Source organism: Silurus meridionalis, chromosome 23 (assembly GCF_014805685.1).
Source record: "Silurus meridionalis isolate SWU-2019-XX chromosome 23, ASM1480568v1, whole genome shotgun sequence".
Lineage (NCBI taxonomy): Eukaryota > Metazoa > Chordata > Actinopteri > Siluriformes > Siluridae > Silurus > Silurus meridionalis.
Genome location: NC_060906.1, coordinates 5,427,957 through 5,451,504, shown reverse-complemented (window position 1 = coordinate 5,451,504; position 23,548 = coordinate 5,427,957). Strand labels below are relative to the sequence as shown.

At 42.9% G+C, this 23,548-nt stretch overlaps 1 protein-coding gene across 1 annotated transcript in view; it reads right to left on the bottom strand.

Annotated features, from left to right (window-relative positions):
- LOC124377359 (NACHT, LRR and PYD domains-containing protein 12-like) overlaps positions 1-23,548 on the bottom strand; it is an 839,056-nt gene that overhangs the window by 69,593 nt on the left and 745,915 nt on the right. Inside the window, exons 8-9 of the mRNA XM_046836796.1 lie at positions 20,452-20,649; positions 15,620-15,793 (exon numbers count right to left, since the gene is read on the bottom strand). Of these exons, the coding sequence (XP_046692752.1) occupies positions 15,620-15,793; positions 20,452-20,649 (372 nt within the window). The remainder of the gene's footprint in view (positions 1-15,619; positions 15,794-20,451; positions 20,650-23,548) is intronic.

Sequence of the window (23,548 nt, the reverse complement as noted above, 5' to 3'; positions counted from 1 at the left end):
TTGTTTCATTTCACTGTATACTGCATCAGCTATATATGGTTGAAATGACAATAAAAGCTTCTTGACTTGACTTGACTTGACTTGAGATGTTACAACTGACACATTAACCTGTTTCTTCTGTTGTACTTAAAACCCAGAATAAAACACTGTAGAGTGAAAGTCACATTAAAAGAACTTGAAATAAGTTTTTAACTCATAAAGTGACCGTAATCTGAAACGGTGTATATAAGCATGAAAAACAGTTTCTCTCTGTGAACAGAATGGACAGTTTTGTAAAACATTGGAGTTTAAAACAAAAATAAAAGAGTTTACAGAGATAATGCAGTGTAAACTCCTCCACTGGAGGTCAGCATCTTTTTTTAGGTAATGGTGGTATGTACAATGCCCTCCACTCTGGTATAATATCATTGTTAAAACCAAAAACATTTCTACACTGAGTGTCCACCCTCCCACTCAATTTGTTCTTGTTTAAAGCTTTAACACAGGCCCTGTAGAGCAGCAACCCCGTCACTGTCCCAAAGTTCACCTCTCCTTCACCCCTGCACTCCAGGAGGGGCCACCACATCCGTCGAGGTGAGGAGCGATGTCCAGCTGGGGAAAGGGTTCCTTTTCTGCAGGACTGCTCTCGCCGATTTTATAGTCCTTCAGCTGAACACGCTCTTCTGCCATTAGTGTAGACCTCCATCAGTGTAGGAGCTGGTTAGCCATGCACAGGGACCGTAGTCCTATACGTGCAGCCAGGTCCTCCCCTTGTGACAGGTCTGTCCCTGTGATGTTCACCAGCTCCCGGAGTGTGACGATCCTTGAGGAGATCAAGGCTCTGGAAAGTGTGGGGGTGGTCACACTGGAGATGTCCAGCCAACTCCCGTTGACCAGGGGCTCCTCCAGCAGCCAGTGTAGTGTTACACAGCCCTTTATCCTTTTTATCCCTTTTCAAAAAATAAAAGTCCATATTTTTAAAAGTCTGCGGTAAAAGACTGGTAATCCAGTAACATTCAGTGTGCTTGTGTCCGTTAAAAACAAAGTGCTGTCCAGCCCCAGTCCTCCTGCCATGTGCAAAAATTCACTGGCTGCTGTCCTCCATACCAGGTTCCTGGGCCCGGTTAAGAATATATGGATAAACTGGAGGTAAAAGGCTGCTGTTCTGCTGGTGAGATGGACCAGCCCTTGACCCGCTTCCTCCTTGGGCAGATAAGGGACACTCTGCAGAATCCAGTGCAGACCATCCCAGAAGAAGTCAACGAGCAGGGCCTGGATGTTCGCTAGCAGGTTTGGTGGTGGATTCACAAACGGAAGCTTGTGCCACAGAGACGACACTGCCAGGTTGTTTATCACGAGCGTTTGCCCCTGTATAACATCTTTGGAACCAGCCGCTTCCTACTGCTCAGTCTGCACTTGATGTGCTTTACAGTGCCTTCCCAGTTTTTATTTAAAAACTCATCACTCCCCAGGTAGACACCCAAGTACTTAAAACCTCCTTTTTCCCACAACAAACCTCCTGTGAATGTCGGCTCCCCACCTCCCGACTCCCCAACTAAAACGGCTTCCTTCACTTTTTCCCAACTTCACTTTTGCTGCTGATAAAATTTGAAAGCAGTACCGGAAGGATTGGGGAAATCCGGGGTGGAGAGAGTGAGGAGTCTGGGACGAAAAGGTACGAAGCGAGATAAATGCATGCGATGAACCAGACCGACATAAACTTACACATACATACAATAATGAACAGTGGAGGCTGGAGGTGGAGAGACGCTTCCAGTGAAGGACAGGAACCCTGCAGCGCCCGCAGCGGAACCCAGAAACCGAGTGATGTCCATGGCGAGCGGGGAGTCCGACAGACCACCTCGGTAGTGTTCAGGGGCAGATTAACGTCCACCATGGAGGGCTGGAGTGGAGTGACGCCCACCAGGAAGGGGTGGAGCAGAGCGACATCACCCACGAAGGCCTGGAATGGAGCGCTATCCCCTGCGCAGATCTGGAATGAGGGGGTGCCCACCACGAAAGTCAGGAGCCAATCAACGTCCCCCACGGAGGCCTGGAGCAGAGCCACTTCCACCACGGGACCCCGGACCGGCACAACAACCTGGGCGTTAATTGGAGGATGGGTGAACCACTCAGCAGGTCTTTCGGGCTGGAAGACCCCCGGGACAGAGCTCGGTGGCAAGCCAACAAACACAACGGAGGACAGAGGTCGAGCCATGCCCTCAGCTGGGTCCTGAGGCCAAACAACGTCCTCATCGGGTATCAGAGCCTGAGCGACGCCCTCTGCGGGGTTCTCAGGCACGAGTTCACCTTCCAGGGAGCTCGAGTCTCACTTCCGATCTTCTCTCAAGGCATTGTCTCACCTCCAAGCTTCCCGGAGGTGAGACAATGCCTTGAGAGAAGATCGGAAGTGAGACTTTGCCAACAGAGGAGCTCGGGAGCAAGGCGTCGCCTTGGAAGAAACTCACAGGCCTTATATCGCTCTTCTAATGCTGGACGTCATCTGCAGAGGAGCATAGGTCTGTGGGGCGAACCTCAGATCCATCTGGGACGCAACATCACACTTGGGTGGCTCTGGACATGGCCTGGGGATGTCCGAGGGGTCTTGGAGCTCTCCACCAAGCCTTCACCCACTGCTTCGCCCTCTGAGAGGTCCAGCCAAGCGATGGTGCTTCCAACAAGACCTGGGCTGGTGTCTTCACTCTTTGAGGGCCTTGGGACCGCCCTCCTTACAGGCACCTAAGGGCCTGTTGTCCCTTTCTGCTTGATTAATGATCGGGACGTCACCCTTATTGGAACGCAGGGCTGTCAAGCATTTTCTTGAAGGCACCTGGTTGCGTTCCATTGCCTTCCAGTGAGCTCAAAGATGAGACATCACCTGGCAGGGAGCTCGTAGGCGTGATGTTGATTTTACAGAGGTCTTGGTCCTCGTCGTTGCCATCGGAGAGGTTTGTCGAGATGTCACCTTCCGATGAGCTCTGGGGTGAGACATCGCCTGGAGAGGTACTCTGTGACATGGCTTCACCGACAGGGGCACCGTGAAGCAAGCCGTCACCTTTGGGGAGACCGTGAGGCGAGCCATCCTCCACAGGGAGACCTTGAGGCGATCCGTCGCCATCAAGGAGGCTGGGTGGCGAGCCATCACTTTCTAAGGAGCTCTGAGACATGACATTACCTGGAGAGAAGCCCTAAAAAGTGACATCACCTGGAGAGGAGCCCTGGGGCGGCGGTTCAATTCAATTCAATTCATTTTTATTTGTATAGCGCTTTTAACAATGAACATTGTCTCAAAGCAGCTTTACACAGATAATGTGGTGATTAAATGTAAATATGTTCTTTGTAAGTATGTTTGTCCCTGATGAGCAACTGTGGCAAGGAAAAACTCCCCGAGATGGCATAAGGAAGAAACCTTGAGAGGAACCAGACTCAAGAGGGAACCCATCCTCATCTGGGTTGCACCAAATGTCCATTTGAGCTCCGGAAGTGGGGGAGGGATAGTGGAGATCCGTCGTGACCATTCTGAGTTTCCTGGTGAGAAGCCGGATGAAACGGGCGCAAGAGCCAAATTTGCCTACAGCCTACTTCACAACTCTCTGGCCAGAAAAAGGGATTCTCCAGACAGTAGAGAGATATGGAACGCAATCTTCGCTCTTTCTGAGGGGTAGAAAGACAAATACAACTCCATGTATGCGCCTACGCTTCGTAAAAATCCGCCCCACTCTGCCGTGTCGCTGGAGAAGCAAGCCAGGAATTCCGTTACGTCATCAAGGGGGCGTGGCGCTGCTGAGCATGACCAAGAAATGGCCACAAGTTTCCGGGTTTTCCCGAAGGCGGAGTTCGGCTACCGCTTTATCGTGGCCAAGCGAATCCTGCCTCCGAGGATCGGATCACGCCGGGACCACAGTGGTAATTCGATCATGTCCTTTGGCTTAGTCCTTATAATCCTTTTCAGAGGTCTGTTATTCTATTATGCGGGAAGCTGAGGCGGAAGCCAAAGTATAGTAAAACAATGTTTATTCATACAACAAGGCAGAGCCAACACAAATACTTGCAGTGCAATGTATATTCTGGTGGTGCGCTCCGTGAGCTCTGCCCACGAATGTCCTGAACTGGTGAAAGGCAGTTCGTGATTAGGTAATCTCAAGGTGCGCGAGAGGAAGCGCGGCGCTGACCAGGCACCAGTGAAACATTGTGCTAAACGCGTGAACAGAGATCCAAAACAGTACTGGGAGGATCGGAGAAATCCAGGGTGCGCTTCGGAAAGGAAGTGCAGCCGTGGAGAGAGTGAGAAGTCCGGGACGAAAAGGTATGAAGCGAGATAAATGCATGTGATGAACCAGACCGACATGAACCTACACATACGTACAATAACAGACAAGGAGTGTGAGTAAATGAAGGGTTTATATAGGAGCAGGAGATTCACACTTCATTGAGTGAATGAGTCTCAGGTGTGTTCAATGAATGAAGCCCGGAGCTTCAGAGAAAGCGGAGGCAATGACAGCCGCCAAAGAGGGCATGGCAGGTGGATTCCTGACAGAAGCATTGGTCTGAGAAATATTAAAACCAGGAAGAGAACTTCTTAGATTGATTAAAAGAGTTTTGATTGCAAGAGTGTACAGCATGCCTGACAGCGAACAGCCCTGCCTGATCCCTCTGTCCATTCTAAAAGGGACACATAAACCACCATTAACCTTCAGTACACTCTCAGCACCTTGATCATGGCTATGAAACTGGGGTTGAACCCAAAGTTTTCCAGCACCCTCCACAAGTATTCATGCTCAACCCGGTCAAAAGCCTTTTTCTTGTCTAGGAAAATCAGACCAGTCTTCATTCCCAATAGTTTGGAGACGTACAAAATGTCACGAATTAGGTAGACGTTATCAAATATCGACCTGCCAAGCACACAGTACATCTGGTCATGGTGAATGATCTGCTCCATCACCTTCGTCAGTCTCGATGCTTATGTTTTTGACAGTAGCTTGCAGTCAGTGCACAATAGTGATACCGGCCGGCAGTTCTTCAGGTGGTTCAAGTCTCCCTTCTTTGGCAGTTAGATCAAGAAGGCGCTCCTGCAACTCGACGGAAGCTGACCACCTTTCACACTTTCCCTTAGAACCGTCAACATGTTCTGCCCTTTTACTGCCCAGAATGCCTTGAAGAACTCGACAGGGAGACCATCTATTCCCGGCGCCCTCCTGCAACTCAATGGGAGCTGAACACCTTTCACACTCTCCCTTAGAACCTTCAACATGTTCTGCCCTTTTACTGCCCAGAATGCCTTGAAGAACTAAACAGGGAGACCAACAGGGAGACCATCTATTCCTGTAAGAAACAGGAATAGAATTACGAGTAAAAAGCAAGGCAACACCACCACTAGCACTAGATTTACTAAACCTGCGCAAATTTGCGTAAATTCCCTGGCCCTCACACCTAGTAGCACCTGCTGAGATTTTCACAGGCCTGCAGCTCCATTGTTCTCCTGCTTTTGTTGTGCAAACACACCCATTACCTGTGAGGCCTGGCACATTTGCATTTCTTTACTCAGAGTAGCTCAGAGGCCAGAAGAAAACTCAGAAACAATCTTCTTTTGCCTGTCCACCCTGTGCATGCCTTGTGCTAAATGTAGGCATCCACCGCCGCCAGGTCCAGCATATTGTAAAAAAAACACTACTGGCCACCTGCGTGTTGCTGCTCTTATGGAATAAATCCGTGCCATTTGGGTAAACACATGTACACCACACTGTAAAAACAGAGAGAGAGAGAGATAGATGCATTGCAGACATATTTGGTCTTCAAATCCGTGGCCATCCAGAACTTGATCCCAAATTTGTCTGGCTTGGTTGCGATATACTGTGTGAATGGACAACGAACTTTGGTAGGGAACAGCTGTTCATCTATTTCAGGGGTGGGCAATTGATTTTTACAACGGGCCACATGAGAAACCTGAATTGTGTCAGAGGGCCACACCAACAATAACTTCATTCTGCTCAACTTTCTTTCATTGTAAAATGCAATAAATTATATATTTTGAATAGCTGGTACTGATCATCGGAAGAATAAAACTATTCTGTAAATATCTGTGAAATTGTGGAGTATAGGTCAAAGAAGAAAACAAAAAATTATTGTTATCCTAACCTCACTAAAATCAATGAATTGCAATTCGAAGAATAAATTCAATTACAAAAGTTTTTTATTTATTAATATAAATTATTATTATTTATTTGTTACCATTCATAGTACTGACAGACAGACAGCGGTGAATTATTATTATCAGCGGTCTGTTATACTAAATAATTGCCTGCCGAACGTTTGGAAGCCCATTCAAGTGAATGAAACGTATTATTAAATTATAATAATTATTATCTACAGGGAATGTTTCAAGGATGACCACTATAATAAATTCCATATTTTTTTTGTTATGCCTTTTTCCTTGGCACATCACTGGAAAACTTTCTTGCCTTTTCAAAAACGTCCGCTGCAGATGGAGTGCGCATGCTCGGATTGACTTCCTTTCTGTGCCGCATTCTTCTCATATTTAGAATGTCAATTTTATTATGTGATTACAATTGTGTTTCTGCCGTGTTGTTTCAGTGATTTAGGTATTTCTCCAGAAAACTTCCTGTGGCTGATTTTTTGGTGCATCCTTATAATTTATGATTGACCTCACCTGGGCCGGATTTGCCCAGGTCTGATCTATGGTCATGTGTTCTCCTGGAGTGAAACTCTCAGCACATTTCTTGGTGAAGCGTGTCCAGATGTTGGAGATTGCAGCAAATTTGTCTGTTTTTACCCGTTCTGCCCGCCTGTCCTTGTCATCAATCGAAGGTGTTGCATAACTGAAATTAATCTATCTCGGGGCATTGTTTCTTTGATTACTGGCAACAGAAAGCTTTCTGACCAGCAATCCACAATGGCACCAACGGGACACATGATTGCTCTTACAAACAGAATTGAAATGAATGCCATCAGTTCATGAATTGCCAAATTCCAGTCCGGCTCTGTTCTGCGGGCTTGATGGACCATGCACTCCCTGATGGTCTGCAGCATTCCCACGTCTAACAGGCAAAGGAAGCTTTGAAACATGCTTGTAATTTTATGCTGTCGGAAAATAAACAAATAGAGAATGGTAAATTTACATGAACCTCACTCTAAATGGGTTTATATAAATATCATATGTACTATGGTAATGACAAACCTTAGCAGACTCTGTGGGTCCAGCTTGCGCAGTGAAGCACGAGTGATTTGCTACTGCACTGGGCATTCCAATGTTCTCCTCTACCCACACAGTGCGTCTTTTGCCGTCTGGCTCAGACAGGGCTTCCCTGTACCACGGTGCATCTTCCGTGGAGGCATGTTGGATTCTTGTTCCGTCTCCTTTTCGGATTCTTCTGAGGAGGTATCAGTGGCCTGCTGGACAAATTAAATCTCTTCTCCATCAGGGTCTGCTTCGTCCAATTCCGGAAGCCAGGCCAAAGCCTGTTACGTGGAGAGGTTTTTCCTGTGTGGCAGTGAAACGGAGGCCATCCTGATGTGCGTTCTCAAAAATGCGAAGAAGAAATGATTCTCCCGCCTGGGTCGCTCTGCTTTTATGCACAGCACTGTGCTGTAGTCATGCAATGCCACTCCCTTACATACACAGTCACAATGGACAGAATCACGACCAATTGTTAGGAAGGTTTCCTATCCAGCTGGAAGGACAAAATGTTAGGATTTTCACTATCTGGTGTGCGCTGATCAGGGGATTGTACTCGCCCCAGCGTGTCAGTCAAAACACGGTACAGGATTCAGAACACTCAACTTTACTGGGTATAGAACTGATCTTGTATGAGGTGATCCTTGCTATCTTAGCTGCTGTTCAGTAGGTTGCGTGATGCAGAATGCATGCTGAATGGCCACTGCTGAGTGACCACTGCTGAATGGTCCGTGCTGAGTGACTCTGCTGAATGGTCAGTGCTGAGTGACTCTGCTGAATGGTCAGTGCTAAGTGAAAGGTTGCACGATGTCGAATGGCCACTGGTAGTTCAAACTGTAGTTCACCATCTCCCTCAGAGTCTAATGAGTTCAGGAGACCCACAAAAGCTTGAATTTGGAGGGAGAACAGATCAAAACTGGCTGTATCTCCAGGCTAAACTAAAGGCAGACACACAGTTTACCAAGCAATGACAAGCTGCCTAGGACATCACAGGAGATTTAGCAACTCCGTGAAGATTAGGCGGCCATTCTGGAGGAACTCTGACAACTAAGGGTCCTTTACAAGAATATGCAGAATTTAACAGTAAAGCTGAAGACAACTCTGCTAGTTCAAGCTCGAAATTCAAGCCCTCGTGGGTCTCCTGAACTCACTAGGCGCTCTCAGTCTCAGTAAACAAATGCAAATGTGCCAGGCCTCACAGGTGTTGGGTGGTTTGCACAACAAAAGCAGGGGGAGAATCGAGCTGAAGAACTGTGAAAATCTCCGCAGGGGTGATTCACACGTCAGGATGTGCACCAGAAAATAAAAAGTCAGTAATTCTAGTGCTAAGGGACGTGTTGTGGCTTAAAATCACCAACCTGTCCCACTCCTTCACCCAGTCAGCAGCATTACTAACATTACTGTGGGTCTCCTGCAACATCAACACGTTTCTGTTTAACAAGCTCATATAGCTTCACTCTCTTTACATGTTCCCTTGCTCTGTTTATGTTAAAACTCGCAATCTGGAATCCTTACATTAGAATTAAATATAGATAAAATCATACAAATGGTAAAAAAAACACTTCAAAGTAAAAACCACCACACACTTTATCAATCTTTGTCAATCGTTATCAGCTCCTTTAGTCGGAATATTTCTTGCTCTGTGAAGGATATCTCTCTTCTAAAATGTTTGACATCGTAAACAAATTGTTTACGGTCTGGGAAGAACTCTTCTAATGAAATATTTTTTGCCACTTGGCGGTTGTTAAAAACTCTTTTATATCACCAGCAGTATACAAAACATCTAGCTTCCTCCTGAGACTCCTGACTAAACACTGAATCAGACATGCCATAATCACTGTCTAATTAACACTAGAATTACTGACTTTTTATTTTCTGGTGCACGTCCTGAGGTGTAATCACCCCTGCGGAGATTTTCATAGTTCTTCAGCTCGATTCTCCCCCTCCTTTTGTTGTGCAAACCACCCAACACCTGTGAGGCCTGGCACATTTGCATTTGTTTACTGAGACTGAGAGAGCCTAGTGAGTTCAGGAGACCCACTAGAGCAAGAATTTAAAACTTGAACTAGCAGAGTTGTCTTCAGCTCTACTGTTAAATTCTGCATATCCTTGAAAAGGACCCTAATTTGTCGGAGTTTCTCCAGAATGGCCGCCTTATCTTCACGGAATTGCCAAATCTCCTCTAATGTCCTAGGCAGCTTGTCATTGCTTGGTAAACTGTGTGTCTGCCTGGAGATACAGCCAGTTTTGATCTGTTCTCCCTCGAAATTCAAGCTCTCGTGGGTCTCCTGAACTCAATAGACTCTGAGGGAGATGGTGAACTACAGTGTGAACTACCAGTGGCCATTCGACATCGTGCAACCAATCACTCAGCACTGACCATTCAGCAGAGTCACTCAGCACTGACCATTCAACATGCATTCTGCATCACGCAAACTACTGAACAGCAGCTAAGATAGCAAGAATCAACTCATATACAATCAGTTTTTTACCCAGTAAGGTTGAGTGTTCTGAATCCTGTACGGTGTTTTGACTGACATGCTGGGGCGAGTACAATTCCCTGATCAGCGCACACCAGATAGTGAAAACCCTAACATTTTGTCCTTTTTTTGTTGAGCTGGATAGGAAATCTTCCAAACAATTGGTCGTGATTCTGTCCATTGTGACCGTGTATGTAAGGCAGTGGCATTGCATGACTACAGCACAGTGCTGTGCATAAAAGCAGAGCGACCCAGGCAGGACAATCATTTCTTCTTCGCATTTTTGAGAACGCACATCAGGATGGCCTCCGTATCACTGCCACGCAGGAAGAACGTCTCCGCGCAACAGGCTTTGGCCTGGCTTCAGGAAATGGACGAAGCAGACTCTGATGGAGGAGAGATTTCATTTGTCCAGCAGGCCACTGATACCTCCTCAAAAGAATCCTAAAAGGAAACGGAACAAGAACCCAACATGCCTCCACAGCAGATGCACCGTGGTACAGGGAAGCCCTGTCTGAGCCAGACAGCAAAAGACGGCACTGGGTGGGTAGAGGAGGACATTGGAATGCCCAGTGCAGTAGCAAATCACTCGTGCTTCACTGCGCAAGCTGGACCCACAGAGTTTGCTAAGGTTTGTCATTACCATAGTACATATGATATTTATATAAACCCATTTAGAGTGAGGGTTATGTAAATTTACCATTCTCTATTTGTTTATCCTCCTACAGCATAAAATTACAAGCGTGCTCCAAAGCTTCCTTTGCCTGTTAGACGTGGGAATGCTGCAGACCATCAGGGAGTGCACGGTCCATCAAGCCCTCAGAACAGAGTCGGACTGGAATTTGGCAATTCATGAACTGATGGCATTCATTTCAATTCTGTTTGTAAGAGCAATCATGTGTCCCGTTGGTGCCATTGTGGATTGCTGGTCAGAAAGTTTTCTGGTGCCAGTAATCAAAGAGACAATGTCCCGAGATTCATTTCAGTTATGCAACACCTTCGGATCTGATGACAAGGACACACGGGTAGAATGGGTGAAAACAGACAAATTTGCTGCAATCTCCTACATCTGGACACGCTTCAACAAGAACTGCGCTGAGAGTTTCACTCCAGGAGAACCATAGATCAGACCTGGGCAAATCCGGCCCACGTGAGGCCAATCATAAATTATAGGGATGCACCAAAAAATCGGCCACAGGAAGTTTTCTGGAGAAATACCTAAATCACTGAAACAACACAGCCGAAACACAATTGTAATCACATAATAAAAAAGCGCAGCATGCACACGGTTATCTGGATAAGAGCCAACATGTCTGTGGTGTGGACTTATTTCAATATCTCGGAGAAAGACCCACGGAAATCGATTTGCATCAAGAGAGGATGTATCTGCAAAGAGTTTTTCCACGTTGGGTTTAATTTATCACCTGAAATCCAAACATCCCAATTTGCCATTCTAAATATGAGAAGAATGCGGCACAGAAAATAAGTCAATCCGAGCATGCGCACTCCGCACTCCGACGTTTTTGAAAAGGCAAGAAAGTTTTTCAGTGATGTGCCAAAGAAAAAGGCATAACAAAAAAAATATGGAATTCATTGCCTTAGATCACGTGGTCATCTTTGAAACATTCCCAGTAGATAATAATTATTATAATTTAATAATACGTTCCATTCACTTGAACAGGCAATTATTTCGTATAACAGACCGTTGCTAATAATAATTGACCGCTGTCTGTCTGTCAATACTATGAATGGTCACAAATAAATAATAATAATTTATAATAATAAAAAACTTTTGTAATTGAATTTATTCTTCAAATTGCAATTTGTTGATTTTAGTGAGTTTAGGTTAACAATAATTTTTTTTGTTTTCTTATTCGACCTATACACCACAATTTTACAAATATTTACAGAATACAGTGGAACCTCGGGTTACGAAAGCCCCAGCATACGTATAATTCAGGTTACGAATCGCAGTTCATCAAAATTTTTGCCCCTGGTTACGAACAAAATATCGGGATACGAACGTCGCTCACCAAAAAATCGCAGGCAAGTTGGTTGTTTTTGCTCTATCCACGCAGCTCATCACATCAGTTAGCGTCCTGTGTCCCTAGCGAGAGCATCGTGTTACTTATCCGCTTGAACTTTTCCCGGCGGCAGCGTAACAACTCGTTAGTTGATGCTCGTGGAATGATGAGATGGACAACATTAGCCAATGCATAACCACTTTACTTGATTTTATGAAGATAGATTCGCAGGGTTACAGTATAATATAACTCCCAGGTGGATAAACTTGGATTAACAGACCGCACTGCAGAACACAAACAGGTTTCTTCATATGAATCGCACACAGGAAAAACATCCAGTCCGCACATTTATTTTCCGAAGTACAATACCCATATTGCATTTCACTCTGGACTTCAATACCCAGAGATAGTAGCCTTAAAGAAACAGCTCTCATTTTCCCTCTAATGCAACAATTGTCTCAGCGTTCGTGTTAATAACACTGTCTTTAATATTCTATAATTTAATATATAATAATATATAAATAATATAATATAATAAGATTCTCCTTCCAAACAATAACTCTCCTCCTCCCCTTCTATGAACGCCGCCTCCTGCAGCGAGTCTTCTCAAAGGAAAGTACCCGTAAAGATGTTTTCCTCTTTTGTATGTTTTTATGTGGTATAATTTTAATATAACATGTTAAAAGTAAATAATATTAGTGAATATTGGCTTTATTTTTATTTAAGTAATATTTTTGGTTGTCCAGAACGAATTACCGAAGTTTCTGTTCATTATTATGGGGAAATTTGTATCGGGATACGAACTTTTCAGGTTACGAATAAAGTACCGGAACGAATTAAATTCGTAACCCGAGGTTCCACTGTAGTTTTATTCTTCCGATGATCAGTACCAGCTATTCAAAATATATAATTTAGTGCATTTTACAATGAAAGAAAGTTGAGCAGAATGAAGTTCAAGTTATTGTTGGTGTGGCCCTCTGACACAATTCAGGTTTCTCATGTGGCCCCTTGTAAAAATCAATTGCCCACCCCTGCCATAGATGAACAGCTGTTCCCTACCAAGGTTTGTTGTCCATTCACACAGTATATCGCAACCAAGCCAGACAAATTTGGGATCAAGTTCTGGATGGCCACGGATTTGGAGACCAAATATGTCTGCAATGCATCTCTCTCTCTCTCTCTGTTGTATTCCGTAAGAGCAGCAACACGCAGGTGGCCAGTAGTGGTTTTTTACTTTGCCTACATTTAGCACAAGGCATGCACATGGTGGACAGGCAAATGAAGATTGTTTCTGAGTTTTCTTCTGGCCTCTGAGCTACTCTGAGTAAAGAAATGCAAATGTGCAAATAGGCTATTCCATCTCCACGTCTCCTCCGTCTTCTTGCACTGGTGTAGTGACTGGTGTCTCCTGGCGACAGCTCTGCACCCCTGTGCCTGCCTCTGCCCCTGCTCCAGCACTGCTCCAGAGTCTATTGTGACTTTCCCAGTTTCACTCGGCTCCTCCTGCTCCGGGTTCGGCCAAGCAGGGCTTCCCTGGGACTGGTTCCGCCTAACAGGGCTTCTCCCGGTACGTTTCTGCCGAGCAGGGCTTCTGGTGGGGCGGGTACGTTTAAAACCATAAAAAACACCCGCCTAAATGACACCAAGTGCTTAACCAGTGGGGATTTATACCCGAGGGGGATGTTCTTCATTGGGGAGACAGTTCACCTGTACCAAGACAGCTCTTTAAGAATCGCCTAACCATTTACAGTTGTGTTCAAAATTATTCAACCTCCACTGAAATTGATTGTTTTGGTCGGTTTGACATTGATTATGATCATTCAGTCATCCTGCTTACAATTAAATCAAAGAGGCACGTGTAGGTCAGACAAATATAACAACATTTATAATGAAATAACCACAAATGTCTTTTCTGAGCTCACATCATTATCAGTTTTATTCAACCCCCAAGTGACATTCAATCTTAGTACTTAGTACAACATCCTTTTACAGTTATAACAGCTTTTAAACGTGAAGCATAGCTTGACACAAGTGTCTTGCAGCGATCTACGGGTATCTTCGCCCATTGATCATGGGCAAAAGCCTCCAGTTCAGTCACATTCTTAGGCTTGCACTGCAACTGCTTTCTTTAAGTCCCACCAGAGGTTCTCAATCGGATTTAAGTCTGGTGACTGCGATGGCCACTTCAAAATGTTCCAGCCTTTAATCTGCAACCATGCTCTAGTGGACTTGGAGGTATGCTTGGGATCATTGTCCTGTTGAAAGGTCCAACGCCTTCCAAGCCTCAGGTTTGTGACGGACTGCATCACATTGTCATCCAATATCTCCTGGTACTGAAGAGAATTCATGGTACCTTGCACACGCTGAAGCTTCCCAGTACCTGCAGAAGCAAAACAGCCCCAAAGCATGATTGACCCCCCGCCATGCTTCACAGTAGGCAAGGTGTTCTTTTCTTCATAGGCCTTGTTCTTCCTCCTCCAAACATAGCGTTGATCCATGGGCCCAAACAGTTCTAATTTTGTTTCATCAGTCCACAGAACACTATCCCAAAACTTCTGTGGTTTGTCCACATGACTTTGGCATACTGCAGTCGACTCTTCTTATTCTTTGGGGACAGCAAGGGGTGCGCCTGGGAGTTCTGGCATGGAGGCCTTCATTACGCAGGGTGCGCCGTATTGTCTGAGCAGAAACTTCAGTACCCACATCTGACAAATCTTTTCTCAGTTCCTCAGCAGTCACACGGGACTTTTCTCCACTCTACGCTTCAGGTAGCGCACAGCAGTCAAGTCAGCATCTTCTTTCTGCCACGACCAGGTAGCGTTTCAACAGTGCCCTTTGCCTTGAATTTGCGAATGATGCTTCCTATGGTGTCTCTTGGTATGTTTAACATCTTTGCAATCTTCTTATAGCCATTGCCCTTCCTGTGAAGAGTAATCACCTGTTCTCTTGTCTTCCTGGACCATTCTCTTGACCTCACCATGTTTGTAACCACACCAGTAAATGTCTAGAAGGAGCTGAGTATCACAGTCATTTTAAAGCTGCCTAATTGGTGCTTATTAGGCTTTATTGCTGCTCCCTGATATCCACAGGTGTTTTCAATACCTGATTGAAAACACTTCATTGAACCTCTGTTCTTCAGAGTGGTAGTCTTTAAGGGGTTGAATAATTATGTCAATGAAGAATTCACAAAAGAAACATTTACTACTGTATTACAAAACTAATTGATGTCATTTTAGTTGCATATGGTTCTTTAAGAAGTCCTTGTAGGATTTCATTCTGAATACAATTACAAATGTACACTAAATTCCCTAAAACCATTTACAGCATTGGGGGTTGAATAATTTTGAACACAACTGTATGAATGGAGGGACATTGGCTAACATGACTTAGCATCATGACTGAGGGAAGAAACAAATATGCACTCATTATTCAACACAATTCCTTTCTGGACTAGTTGGTCACTTTACCAAGATTATTCAGGACAACAACAATTGTACTGTTCATGTCGGAGGCAGAGTCAATATTCTCATGCCCCACCACATTACCAATAGCTAACACACACTCCTCTACACTCGCCCCGCACACCACCCGCACACTGTGCCGGTGAGTCAAACTTTCAAACAACCTTGCGCTAGTAGACGCCATGCTAAACACTCACACACACACAAACACACACACCAGCACACACAGTCATGCTAGTAAACAAGAGAGAGAGAGAGAGAGAGGGAGAGAGAGTGTGTGAATGTGTGTGTGTATGTGTGTGTGTGTGTGTGTGTGGTCAATCAACACTAATTTCAACAAACAAACAAAACTAAAAAAATAAAACTATAAAGTTCCTCCTCACAACATTGATGCTGAACCTAAAAGCTCTGCTTCCGTCTCACTATTAGAGAATGTGTGTTACTGAGGAGCAGGTCATGTGACTCTCAGAGAGATGATCTTACCCCAGTAACTCCAGTTTACACTGAGGATTATCCAGTACAGCAGAGAGAAACTTCACTCCTGAGTCTCCTAATTTATTCTCAGACAGATCCAATTCTCTCAGGTGTGAGGGGTTTGATCTCAGAGCTGAAGCGAGAGCAGCACAGCCTTCATCTGATACTCCACAACGCTCCAACCTGCAGATACACAATGACACACACTTCACTCTCTCATTTTCTACTCATTACACATCCTTTGTGTGTTTTGAAATAAGTGGTATGTATGGATGGATGTGTGGATGGATGGATGGATGGATGGATGGATGGATGGATGGATGGTAGCAGAAATATAAACAATAGATTGTGTAAATGAGAGAATTCAGATAAATAAACTGAATATTGAAACAGTTTATTTAGTGAAAAGAACAAGTCGGTTTCTTTTATGCAGTGTGTGTGTGTGTGTGTGTGTGTGTGTGTGTGTGTGTGTGTGAAAGAGAGAGTGTGAGTGTGTACCTGTGAGTGTGTGTGTGTGTGTGTGTGTGTGTGTGTTAAAGTAAGTGAGGAGAGAGATAGTGAGTGTGTATGTGTGTGTTTTGTCAAATCAAATCAAATGAAATAGAAGAAATAAAACAAGAGAAATAAAGGCAGATAAATTAAACCAATAAACTATGTAAAATATTATATATATATATGAAAAATTGGAGAATTGTATATACAGGTTATGCTTATGATACAAGGTATGCTTATGTACAGTAAACAGTAATCACATAAGGTGGTTGGTGTGATTGTCTTTAAAGTGAACGTGTGCGGTATGGTGTGGTATAAAGTGCACTGTGCCATGCAAGTCCACAGTTAAAGTGACTGTCCAGAGTTTAATATGTTGTAGTGCGAGAAAAAAAAAGGAAAAAAAAAATATATGCAGAAGTTTGATGATGGAGAGAGAGTGACCAGCTTTTTGATCCAGTTTTTAGATCCTGGGTGTTTCCTGGTTTAAACCAGGATGTGAAAGAGAGAGAGAGAGAGAGAGAGAGAGAGAGAGAGTGTGTGTGTGTGAGTCTTAGAACTCACACACAATATACCATATATACAATTTTTTTAGAAAAAAATTGTATATAAACGGATTCTATGTCACTTAAATTCTAATTCTATTCTTTATAAACATAAGTATGGATTCTGCAAAAAACACTCTACTTTTATGGCTCTGCTTCACCTGATTGACAATGTTACTCCTGCACTTGAAAATCATGAATTCACTTGTAGTATTTTTTATAGACTTTTCAAAAGCTTTTGATACAGTTAATCATTATATTTAATTAGAAAAGTTGTACAAATATGGCTTTCATGATTTTTCATATAAGTGGTTGAAAAATTATATCTCTAATAGAAGACAGTTTGTTTGCGTTAATGGTTGCTACTCAAATACAGCAGGATTACTCTGTGGGTTTCCCCAGGGGTCCATTTTTGGACCCTTACTATTTCTTTCTCTCTTAGCAAAAAATTACAATTGAGTCTATTGAGTTGCATCAAGTGTCAACTGCAAAATTCTTGGGAGTTTTTGTTTATGAGAATTTGAGTTGGAGGGAACAAGCTGATTATGTAAGTAGGAAGATACATAAATCTACTGGCATAATAAGAAGGGTTAGGCATCTTATTACCACAGAGTGTCTTTTTACTCTTTATTATAGTTTAATTTTTCCGTATCTCTCATAATTTAATATAGTTTAAGCCGCACCCACTAAATTTTACAAATATTTTTATTTTTAACATAAATAAGCCGCACCTGTGTATAAGCCGAACACTGAAACTAATGAACCTTACACAGGCTTTACTGAAAGACAGTGTCTGTTACACGGTGTAACGGGTGAAATATTTTGTAGCTTCTTTCAGAGCAGAGCGGCATTTTGGGAACAGCACGTCACTGCATTCTGCCGGTATTACTGCAGGTGTGTGTGTGTGAGACTGAGGATTATGTGCTCATTATTTTCTGATGCTTATTCCTAACGCTGTTGCCAAAAGGATTAAAAAAGCACGAGTTCTGGAAACCTGTCTGTGCTTATATGATTTTATTTGCAACTGGAGTTAGTGAGCTCTCCGTTCACCCAGACTCAACGCGCTACAACGGCTTGTATCTAAACAGTAGCCTACCAAGAAAGTCATTGTTCACTGTCTTCCTCCTTCCTTTCACAACTACTGTATTTCTCTCTGGAGTTTATCTTTTGGCATCGTCTTGCGTTTAAAAATCAACACCGGTGGAAGTTTTTTCTCCTGATGCCGTGCAGCTCAGAACACAGGTGAGGTGCGTTTTTTCGTTTTCGTTCGGAAATTTCATTGGTCTAATGTTATGTCGCTCAGTTTTATTGGCTTGCAGTTTGTGAAACCGGCAAAAACCCAGGAAAAATCCATAAATTAGCCGCTTCGTTGTTTAAGCCGCGGGGTTCAAAACGTGGGGAAAAAGTAGCGGCTTATAGTCCGAAAAATACGGTATATACTTCATCGGCTTCTCTATTTAAAAACTTCAGATTCTTACTGTTTATGATATCAACATTTCTCAAATTTCTCTAAAATATATTTGGGTGAAGGTAACATTTTAGAGCAATTTACAGGGTATTTTAAAGTAAATTCACAGGTTCATAGTTACTTAACTCGTCAATGTGCAAAGATTTTCATTTCCCAAAAATTCTTACTTGAAGATGTCAATACTCTATACGATTTAGGGGTATTAAATGATGGAATAATTTATCTCATTTAGTAAAAAAATGTTCTTCTTCAAAAAGTTATAAAAGATTTATTTTATTGCTGCATTGTAATTATGCTTTCGTTTATTGATTTTTTTATTAACTTTAATAATGTGTGAGAGAGTGTGTGGTCAATCAACACAAATTTAAACTAATAAACAAAACTGAAAAACTGAAATTATAAACTTCCTCCTCAGAACATTGATGCTGAACCTAAAAGCTCTGCTTCAGTCTCACTATTAGAGAATGTGTGTTACTGAGGAGCAGGTCATGTGACTCTCAGAGAGATGATCTTACCTCAGTATCTCCAGTTTACAGTGAGGATTCTCCAGTACAGCAGAGAGACACTTCACTCCTGAGTCTCCTACATTATTCTCAGTCAGATTCAGTTCTCTCAGGTGTGAGGGGTTTGATCTCAGAGCTGAAGCGAGAGCAGCACAACCTTCATCTGTTACTCCACAATCACACAACCTGCAGATACACAATGACACACACTTCACTCTCTCAGTTTCTACACATTACACATCCTTTGTGTTCTCCCTCGTTCCTGCAGTGTTGGTGTGAGAACCAGTCACAGACACTGATGGAAGTCCTCGTCTAGACAGTCATGTAGAGCGACTTGCCCGAGTAAAAATGGACAGATTTCATTTCTGTAAAAAATTTTGCAGCAGATTTCTCCAGGACTTACAAAGTAAATCAAAAATACACTGGTACCTTGACCTACGAGTGAATTAATGTACAAGTTTTCCGAGGTATGAGCGGTCACTTGGTCACTTGTTACGCGAGCAAAAAATTGAGGTACAAGCTCGAGATGCCGCTGCTAGATGGCAACACGAAGCCAAAAAGCGAAGATTGTGACAAAAATTAAGATAAGCAAAGAAGAAAAAGTAAAAAATTTTAAGTTTAGGGATATGTTGTAATAGCAAAAAATAAGTTTTCCCTCTGCCTCAGCCTATCGCCTCTACCACCCCCATGTGCCAGCGTCTTTGTTAGTCGTCTCATCTCCAAGGTAAGTACACTGCATAAAATTTTATTATACATTTACATAATCTTTCTATTATGTTTTTATAAAAGACTTGTTATTTAGAAATGTATTTTCCGAATTTAATAACATGGAACATAAAAACGGCGTGGCATTGTGAGGGTTGGAACAGATTAATGCCATTTTAAGTATTTTCAAAGGAGAAAATTGATTTGATGTGTGGGCAAAATGAGATACGAGCTCGGCCACGAAACAAATTAAACTCGGAGGTCAAGGTACCACTGTATATAATTAATTAATAAAAATAAATTTATTTAAACATGATTTAATAGAGTTAAATATTTGTACTGTACTTTGATTCATCTCAGACTGCTGACACAAGAAAACTGCAGTAAATGACCACTAGGTGGCAGTGTAAGGTGTATTTCAGCTCATTTTCACAGCAGGGGATTAGAAGTACAGCAGCACTAATGACCAAATGAATGTGGAGGAAACACACAAGTAAATGTGGGATTTTTTACTCTTAGAAGCTCTTAAACATTTGCAGTTTAATAAAGAAGTTGTAAAAGAAGATGAGATGAATGAGAGCAGCAGCACAAACACACGTCGCTCTGAGAAACAGAGAATGGAACTGGGAAGTCCAGAGCAATGCAAGCTGACACACACTTCATCATTCTGCAAACGGAGCAGAGGAGAATCTCTGACAATGAAGAATAATATGGTAAGACGTCTAGAAACAGGTTGAAAAAGCAATGATGATGATTTGAAGATGATGTGTGTGTTATGGTGGACCGTCTCCCTTCTCTTGTCCAATCACAAGATCATATTAAACCTGACCAATGATTATTGCTGTGATTGAGATTCCTGTCATTATGTGTACAAGAGGTGTAAAGGTATTGCTGCTTTCTGTTCAAAGTCATGAATCAGGTTCTTTCTCTCTGTTTAACTGGAGTTTTATTCACACATGGATCTAATTCTCAGTGCATTAATGATTAGTGGAAGTGAGAAGTTTCATTACTGATAGATTTGTTCTGGATGTTGTACTGCTACAGCAAATGTCACCTGAAAAACAACACTGTATACAACAATTCACTGCAGCATTTAGTGAGTTCTTGTGTCTCTCAGAGAGATGATCTTACCTCAGATCTTTCACTTTACACTCAGGATTCTCCAGTAGAGCAGAGAGACGCTTCACTCCTGAGTCTTCTAGTTTATTCCAGGTCAGATCCAGTGTATTGACAGTCAGATGCAGTTCTCTCAGACTGGAGGTTTCTGAGTTGAGCACTGAGGTCAGAGCTTCTACAGAGCTTCTCTTTGTAATTTCACTGCATCTGATACTGAAGGAAATAAAAGATAATGAACAGAAATGCAGAAGATCAAACAAGTTCTCAATGCTTTACTGCACCGTCTCACTTTCAACATCACAAACATCAGTTGAACACAATGATTAAATGGTGGAATAATAAGAATTGACAGTCGGAGATGTTCAGATTTGGCTTTGATTTGTTTTAAACATTGTAACAGTAGAACAATTTCATTCAGCTTTACTTACATTGCTTTTCTGGATGCTGCAATCACAGGCATCACTCTCACAAGAATCTCATGTCTGATCTTATCTGGAGTGAAGTATTTATTCAGGTCAAATTCCTTCAGATCCTGTGCTGATGTCAGTAAAACAAACACCAGAGCAGACCACTGTGAAGGAGAAAGTTCACTTTGTGCTCCAGATTTCAGATACTGCTGGATTTCCTCCACTAGAGAATCATCACCCAGTTCATTTAGACAGTGAAACAGATTGATGGATTTCTCTGTAGAAAGATCTTCACTGATCTTCTTCTTGATGTACTGAACTGTTTCTTTGTTCTGGGAGCTACTTCCTGTCTGTGTTACTAAGGAATATAAAAGTTTCTGATTGGACTCGAGTGAGAGACCCAGAAGAAAGCGGAGGAAAAGATCCAGATGTCCAGTCTGACTGTCTAAAGCCTGATCTACAGCACTCCTGTGAACTTCTGAAAGTGTCCTACAGACCTGATTCTGTTTAAGAACACTTCTCTGTTCCTTCATGAAGGTCAGGTGCACATACAGAGCTGCAAGATGTTCCTGAATGCTCAGATGAACAAAGCAGTAAACTTTACTCTGGTGAAGCCCAAACTCCTCTCTGAAGATCTGCGTACACACACCTGAATACAATGCTGCTTCTGTCACATCAATGTCACACTCTCTCAGGTCTTCCTCATAGAAGATCAGGTTTTGTTTTTCCAGCTGCTGGAAAGCCAGTTTCCCCAGTTTGAGAAGCATTTCTTCATCGCTCTCCTGCTTCTGTAGATACTTCTCTCTTATGATGTTGGTCTGAATGATGAGGAAGTGTGTGTACATTTGAGTCAGAGTCTTGGGGATATCTCCACTCTCTGCTTCACCCAACATTCTCTCTAGAACAGCAGCTGAAATCCAGCAGAACACTGGGATGTGGCACATGATGTAGAGGCTTCTTAATGACTTCAGGTGTGTGATGACCTTATTGGCCAGGTTCTGATTACTAATCCTCTTCCTGAAGTACTCCTCCTTCTGAGGGTCATTAAACCCTCGTACCTCTGTGACTCGATGGACACACTCAGAGGGGATTTGATCAGCTGCTGCTGGTCTGGAGGTGATCCAGATGAGAGCAGAGGGAAGCAGGTTCCCTTTGATCAGGTTTATCAGCAGCACATGCACTGGTGCCAATTCAGTTACATCACACACTCTCACTGTCTTCTGGAAATCCAGAGGAAAACGACACTCATCCAAACCATCAAAAATGAACAAAACCTTCTCCAACCTGGAAATGTCAATTTCTTTCATCTCATTAAAAAACACATGAAGAAGCTCCACCAGACTAAGTTTCTGCTCCTTCATCAAATTCAGCTCTCTGAAAGGAAGTGGAAATATGAGGTGGATGTCCTGATTTGATTTCCCTTCAGCCCAGTCCAGAACAAACTTCTGCACAGAGACTGTTTTTCCAATTCCAGCTACTCCCTTAGTCAGAACTCTCCAGATGGGTTCTTCATCTTGTTCAGATAAGATCTTTGTCAGATTTCTCCTGAAGGGTTCTTCATCTTGTTCATATAAGAGCTTTTTCAGACTGTTCCTGATGGGTTCTTCATGTTGTTCAGATAAGAGCGTTTTCAGAATATTCCTGATGGTTTCTTCATCTTGTTCAAATAAGAGCTTTTTCAGAATGTTCCTGATGGCTTTGTCTTGTTTAGGTAGGGGTTTAAAGATGTCACTGCATTTGATTGGTGTGTCCTCAGTTGGGTTCCTCCTGGATGCTGCCTCGATCTGTTTCACCTCATGTTCTTTATTGACGTCTCCACTGTCTCCCTCTGTGATGTAGAGCTCTGTGTAGATCTCATTCAGGAGTGTTCGGTTTTCCTGCTTTAGAATCACTCCCTTCAAAAACTGAAACTTCTTCATCAGAGTGAACTTGAACTTCTTCTGGAATTCATCTGCAGCAGTGGATTCTGGGTCGTGTCTGTGACATGATGAAGAAGGAAGACATGGTGAGACATGGGCTCCAACGATTAGAGTATTAGTTCACATTGTTCCTGCTAGATAGATCTTTATGATGTTCTCACTGTGGATTTACTTTATTCTACTGGAGGTTTTCTATCATCTAATCACTCTGTAGTTACTAACAGCAGAGAGCTTTAGAATAGCAGTGTGTCAGTGTCACAGTCATGGTGTTGGTTTTGATCGTACCCTGTAGCTGTGATGATGTTCTTTTCTCTTCTGTCTCCTGCCTTCTGTAGAACACTGGGAACAAAAACATCAAGTGTTAAAGATTTCAACGTTCCTCACTTTTATACTGGAGTCTAAACCTGAACACAAATTGTACTACAATAATTGTAGTGAGAGCAGGAACACTTGGAGGACACAGAGCTGAATACAACTCCAACATTGTGCACCTGGAGAATTAAATGTGCTCCAGTTTTCATTTCACACTTTTTCCTACTTTTCTATTCTTCCTACACAAACCTCCAAAAGTATTGGAACAGGAAGTCCAGTTCTTTGGGTTTTTGCTCGACATTGAAGACATTTGAATTTGAGAGTAAAAGATGAAAATGAAACAATAGATCAGAATTCCAGCTTTCAGTTCCTGATCTTTACAGCTAGATGTGTTACATCACTTAGAACACTGAACTGAACCTTTCAGGAAATGAAAGCTGAAATTCTGATCTCTCGTCTCACATCATCTTCTGA